The 6,873-nt window shown below is 50.3% G+C and overlaps 1 protein-coding gene across 1 annotated transcript in view; it reads left to right on the top strand.

Moving 5' to 3' along the window:
- The first annotated feature begins 5,499 nt into the window (after nucleotides 1-5,499).
- Gabrg3 (gamma-aminobutyric acid type A receptor subunit gamma3) overlaps nucleotides 5,500-6,873 on the top strand; it is a 574,107-nt gene continuing 572,733 nt past the window's right edge. Inside the window, exon 1 of the mRNA XM_004872184.3 lies at nucleotides 5,500-5,893. Within this exon, the coding sequence (XP_004872241.1) occupies nucleotides 5,841-5,893 (53 nt within the window). The 5' untranslated portion in view covers nucleotides 5,500-5,840. The remainder of the gene's footprint in view (nucleotides 5,894-6,873) is intronic.

Raw genomic sequence — 6,873 nt, 5'->3', positions numbered from 1 at the left:
TACGGGAAAATGTTTTGGAACAATTAGGAAATCTGCGCTTTGAGCTATGGATCATACAATATTATATGAAGTTTGTGGTCATTACAAATGTCTTTGAAAGCTTGTGAGTAGTTGAGACAAAATAGTTAAAATTCTGGGGGGGTAATTACAAGCTGATTTACATGGTGCAAACAACAGCAAAAATATGAATTAATAAATTCAGAACACTAATAACGTTAGATATTAAGAACAACAGAGGGGCTGGAGATTTAGCTCAGTGGCACCACAAGTGCAAAAGTCCTAAATTTGATCCCTGATACCAAGAAAAAAAAGAACAATTGAAACTATAGGAATTTTTAAAGTATTGTATTGATTCAGGTGTAGGCAAATAGGTAAAAAGAACAAAAGTCCAGAAAAAGATGCATTCGTATCCGGTTATATGTAAATTCAGCGGTCACAGGATACTGTTCTAAATAAATCACGCCAGATAAGTTTGATATCTTTATGAAAATAAGCATTGACTCATAATCAAATAATATACTATTACAAACTGGATTTAGTCTTAAAACTTTGGAAAACATAATAGACTATTATATGACCCTTGGATAGGCAATGGTTTGGTAAACAGGACAAAAGCAGTAGTGCTCATCAAACACACTACTGAGAGAAGACCAGGAGTCACACTTTGGATCCGGAACATCCCCCAAAGGCCCGTGTCAGAGGCTTGATGGTTAGGGCGGTGCTATCAGAAGGTGGTGGAGCCCAGGGGGATGTTTTAGGTCACTGGGAACCTGCCTTGAGGGAGCTGTGGGACCCTAGTTCCTCTCTTTCTGTGCTTCTAGACCACATTCAGTGGACCAACTTTACTCATCAGGTTCTCCCATCCTGATTTGTTGCCTCTTCACGGCCCACAGCCATGGGGCCAATGGATCATGGATGGAACTGCAGCACTGTGGGCCAAGGTCAACCTTCCTCTTTAAATTGATTTATCTCAGGTATTTGTTACAGTAATTGAAAGCCAACTAACACAGAGTGCAAACAACTGACTGAAAGAAGATTCATCAACACACATTGAAAAACTCATATGAAAATACACAAAGAGCTTCTACAAATAAAAGAAAGCACACAGACTAAATAGGCAAAGACAGAAAAAAAGCATTTGGACCTTGGGGTGTAGCTTATCGGAAGGGCTGACAAGGGCTTAAACAACCCTTCCCATGAGAAGCTACTGCAGTGGGTGGTAAGTATTTAAAAGGAGTCTGCTGAAACTAAAACAAGAATGAAATATCAGAATGGCCGTAATTTGAAAAAACGGCAAGGACACATTTTAGCAAGGCTGTTTGTGGAACTCAGACACAGTCCATGGGTGGCACGGGGATAAGGGTGCTTGGGAAATCTCCTTGGTAATAGTATCAAGAAATGTTCGCCTTCCTTGTGACTTAAGAGATTCTATTTTGGCCAGAAAACTAAGAGAAATGAGCATATATGTGTGCCAAAATACACACACACGTATGTTCATGCCAGCTTTTTCATAATATGTCAGTTTCAAACAACTCAACATCCACTGGCATAAAAAAAAATAGTGGATGGCAAACACACTCAATTGACTACAATGTGCAGCAATAAAAAAATAAGGAACACCTGCTATGTAAGCAATAGGAGTACACCTAACATGGATAATAGTGAGAAAACCCATTAAATAGAACGTACTGCGTACTTGCTTTCATGTTGTTAAGGTGCCAGCGCAGGCAAAATCAGTGTATTGTGAGAAAAGACAGAATAGCCTTCATGTGGTGCCAGGACTGACTTCAAAGGTGGCCCAGCCAGAGGGAAGGGACCCAGGGAAAGTGTTCGTATTCTAACCTGGGTGAAATGCACATACTATTCATATATTTATTATATACAACTGTAAGAACAATCATTAGGCCATATCTTAAAGATTAGTGTATGTGTCTGATCCCTCTATAATGATTTTTTGTTAAAGGTAAGGAGAAAAGATGATTTTTTTAAATATATAAAAGTATAAAACCTCATAATTCAGAAGCATAATTTTGGGAGTGGGAGAGATTTTATAAAACTCTGAAGTAAAAAAACAAATCTGCTGAGGCAGAGGTGCAGATACACTGAGCACCAGGGCTGGCTTGGTCCTCGGCACGTGTAGGAGGTGACGGAGGATGTGTGAGGCATCCTGAGAGGCGTTTCTCCAGGAACCCGCAGGAAGATCCCAGGGCCAGCATGGCCAGTCTCCTGCCTTAGGGTTGCTCTCTGTCACCTGTGGAGATGAGGCTCTGACAGGTGCTGTGTGGGGTGCTCGGTCTCACTCAGCCTTGAAGGATGACCCAGTGCACACGCAAAGCACATAGCAAGCGAGGCCTATTGCTTTTGGATGGATCTGCAACCCTTACCTCCTATAATTAAGCGCTGACCTTGTGGTCATCTGCTTTTCATTTGCATTTTATTTTCCTTTCTTTTACTGGGAGGTAGGGGAAGGGAACTTAGGTCTCATGCTTTGAATTGGAACTCTCAACTTCTCTGGTACAGTACTGAAGTTGGAGAGAGGCAGGAAGGACGATGCCTGTTGTGCATGCTCTGCAGAGCATCCCTGAAGGTCATCCTGGGTGAGGAAGAAAAAATCAAAGCCTAGTAGCTTCTCCTTTGAAGATTCTGACCTAGTATTTTGCTCTCACACTTATGCCCAGAAAGCTAGCTTTGACTCATTTAGCTTAAAAAAGAAAAATCTTTTCCCAGACTGCATCATGGGAAGGAGGGCCTTCCAAGGTAAAACTTTCAGGTCTACCAAGGTGACAACTAAGTCCATTAAGTAGAGCAAAGCATTCCAAACACAGGAAGAGGTCACACTGCACTCCTACATAATAATAGCACGTTGAACTGTGCATGAAAGAGGAAGAGACAACGCAGAGATATAGAAAAGGTATCATATTTGCTTTTCCATCGACTGGAATGTGAAACATAAATGAATAAAAAATACCAGGATACTTCACATTATACTGATATTTCACAAAACCACTCAAGTACCGGCTGTTTCTACTATAAACAACTTGTAAGAATTTACATTCACACTCAAGAAATAAATGATTGGTAAGAAGTATAAGACTTTGCCCAAGGAACCAAGCAATGAATGTCTACGACCTCACTCAGAGATTTAGAGTGGCACACTGACCGCGACTGAGGCTGACAGTTTGAGGTTTAGTCCCCAGTCCTCAGTCTGCCAGCCATGTAATCTCTGGGGAAACTTCTATCAGTAAAATGGGCACAGTGTTGACAGAGTTAAACTCTGGCAGGCTGAAGCTACAGGATCACAAGTTCAAGCCCAGCCTAGGCAGCCTAGCAAGACCCTATCTCAAAATTAGAAATATGAAAAAGGGCTGTGCATTCAGAGAAAGAGAGAGAGAGAATGAGAGAATGAATGACGTCAGTCCTTGCCCACTCTTACACTATTACTGTTTGATGATGACTTTTACCCATGTTCCATTACCATATTAAAAACAGGACCTGGGGATGTAGCTCAGTGGTGTAACACCTGCCTGGAAGGTGCGAGCTGAGACCCTGCGTTTGACGCCCAGTACAATAAAACAAAACAAAACACAGAAGCACGAAAGAATTCTATTCTTGTTGCAGCTGTCTTACAGTATACTAAAAATTATGCAGAGACTTTCCATCTAGGTTGCCCTCCATATCTGTGGGCTCTGCATCCTCAGAACCGACCAAGCCCCAGTGGGAAAGGTTCTCCTAAAATACTGCATCTCTACCGAACGCGTACAGACTTCTTATTGTCCCCTAACAATACACTGATGAACGCAGTATTTCCACGGCGCTGGTGTCGCCCGTGATCCCAAAGTGATTTAAAGTAGAAGGGAGGAAGTTCTGAGGAAGTACGAGTCCATTTCACACGAGGCCCTTCAGAGTTCGGGGTCCCCAGGTCCTGGAGCCCATCCCGAGTGGACACTCCAAGCAATGAAGCAGCATCCGAGGCTTCAAGGCCGAGCTGCGTGGTGAGCAGGGTTGGGGGGGAGGGGAGACCGCTGGACGCGCCCCTGCCCTGAAGCCTGGCACGTGGCCGACCTGGGCCCCGCAGTGCCCTGTGACAACTCACCCTGGCGTCCTCCCTCGCTGGCGGCCGCTGTGCTCCGCTGCCGGCCAGAGCAGGGCCCTCCCTTCGCCCTCCACTGCTGAGCTCCTGCTGCCATTTCGAAGCAGGGAGGCCGCGCCTGCGCGGCTCAGACCTCGGACCCGGAGGGAGCTAACAGCTAGGCTCCACCGCCAGCCTTCCAGAAGATTCCCGGGTTCCGCTCCCGCCCTTCGCTGGATGGCTCTGGGGCCGCGCACCAATCAGGGCGTGCGCTCGGACCGACCAATCCGAGGCCGGGAGCGGCTATATAAGCAGCGCTGTACACACGCTCCTCTCTCGTGTCCAGTGCAGTGTGCGGAGCTCCTCTGAGCAGCAGCGCAGATGTTGTTTGAGATGAAGACCCACTGGGTTCCTGTGAACCGGCTCCTGGTTTATTTCCCAGGTAGTGTGGGCTCCCAAACCCTGTAAACCTCTAGGCATTCTTTTCACGAGCCCTGTGGACACGGACCCGGTGGGGCTGTGAGCACTGACGCGCCACGGAGCAGGCCCCAACTGAGATGGCGGCAGAGCGGGCGCCTGGTTGTGGACACCGCAGCTGTCATCCGCTGCAGGCCGCGTTCCTGCTGGTGGATTCAGGATTCAGGGGTGGGGTCACATTCGACCTCAGCTCTCCCCCCACCCCCGCACCAAGGATCAAACCCAGGCCCTTGCGCGGCAGGCGCGGTGCCTCTGAGCTACATCCCATCCCGGCCCCCCAGAACCCCAATTTTCATTCTGCGTGTTTTATGAACAGAGAACCAGTTGTCACACTCTTCCATGATTATAGAATAGATGAAAATATAAAATTTTTTTAAGAAACATTTTTGACTGGAAAAAAATTCCTAGGGAATTCATTGCCTCTGTTGCCAGTGTGATATTTCTGTGGTGAAGGACTAGCTTTCTGGACGACGACTGAACGTGAAAACAAACGCACGGTTGAGTGAGGAGTAGGAAAAGGCACCCTACGGAGTGCACTTGAAGGCCGGCTGAACAGAAATTGTTTTATTGTGACTTAGGATCTTCCTCCTTCCTTTAAGACGGATTTTCTCTGGGCTGCTTACTGGTATTCTCCTTTCCTGAGAGGAGAATAGAAAGGGCGCGCTCTGTCGGGGTTCCCAGGGAGCCCCTTCCCGGGCATGGATCTCGGGGTGCACAGCCGCAGTCCGGCTGACTTAGCCCTCAGCGTCCACGGAGCGGCCGCGCTCAGCAAGCCCCGCGCCTCGCCTCGGTGCCCCCAAATCGCGACGCGCGGCCGGGGCGCGGGCGGAGAACGATGCTGCGTTGAGCCGGCAGGAGGCGCGCGGACTCCGGGCTCCCGAAGTTTGAGCCCGGGATCTCCCCCCGGCTCCCCGCGGGATCCCCAGCCCCCTCCCGGGCCCCGCCCCCTCCCGCCTTCCACTCTGAGTCCATTCAGACCTCGGCGCGGCCCAGCGCTCTCTGTCGCGCGTGGGATCCGAGACTCCTCCCCGCCAGGACGCCCCGCTGTTGTCGCGGATCCGCGCCTTCAGCCCCCACCTGCCGGCTCCGCTCTGCGGATCGGGAACCCCAAGCCCGCCTCCTCCGCCCCGGCCGCGCGGAGCCGCGCAGAGCGTGGGGAACCGCAGGCGCCGCCGTCGGGGGCTCCGTGGCCTCCAGCCGCTCTGCGTTGCGGCCAGCGGCGGCCGATTGAGCTGTGTGGCGCGGAGCGGGGGACGAGGCCCGCGCCCGAGGTCGCCGCGCGGGCTCCAGGACCATGGCCCCGAAGCTGCTGCTCCTGCTCTGCCTCCTCTCGGGCTTGCACGCGCGGTGAGTGGCGCAGGGCCCCCATTCCGAGGCCCGGAGCCCGGAGAGGGCGGCGGGGGCGCTATCTACCGCGCGCATCCCCGCGAGCCCGCCGTGGGCTGGGTTGGGCACTGCTGGGAGGAGGGGAAGCTTCCTGCTCCCCTGTCCCGTCTCCCTGGGACAGGGCCACCTGCCTGGCCTGAGGGCGGCTGCAACCTCCCTGCAGTCGGGAACCGGACCAGACATCAGTGGGCTCTTCTGACACTTTGGGTCCCATGGTTCTAGGAGGGGTTTGAAAATCAAGATTATAGGGTAGTGGTTGTATGAACTGTATTTCCTTATCAATCTCTTATTTGCACCCCAGAAGTTTCAGGGGCTCGCGTGCGTGTGTGTGTGTGTGCGCGCGCACACACACACACACACACACACACACATTGATATCTCTATGGAAACTACCTCTGAAAATTGCTAGGACCCAGGAATCCTGGTGTCATAGCTGCATAGTTGAGACCAGACCGGCTAGTAGCACAGGCTGGAGGCCTTGGAGGGACACACCCTCTCTCTCTCTCCCTCTCTCTCTCTGCCTCTTTTCACACAAAAACAGACACACATCTACCCCACAAAGCAGTCATGTTACCTTGTTTATTAAAGCTTCTGCCTGGAGAGCTGGGCATTGTGGTGCACATCTGTGATGTGCACATTGGGAAGCTGAGAGGAGAGGATCAGAGTTCAAATCCTCCTGGACAACTTACTAATACTGTCACAAAATAAAGAAGGGCTGGCGGTGGAGCTCAGTGGTTTGAGCAACCACCCCACCTTCTCAGCCCCCTCCCCTGCAAGATTTCTGCCTGGTAAGAAATTATGTCACCCTTTCTCCCAGAACAGCAGAGACCTACACTGGATTTAGCCTCCAGAAAGAGATGAAAAGGGCTCAGGAGGATAGAAGGGCAGTGGGACAGGAAGGGCAGGAAGGGTTAAAACCTGTTGGTCTAAACAGAGGAGGA

Source organism: Heterocephalus glaber, unplaced genomic scaffold (genome assembly GCF_053883595.1).
Source record: "Heterocephalus glaber isolate CG9 unplaced genomic scaffold, H.glaber_assembly_v1.0 deba00001531, whole genome shotgun sequence".
NCBI lineage: Eukaryota > Metazoa > Chordata > Mammalia > Rodentia > Bathyergidae > Heterocephalus > Heterocephalus glaber.
This window is presented reverse-complemented; position numbering and strand designations above follow the sequence as displayed.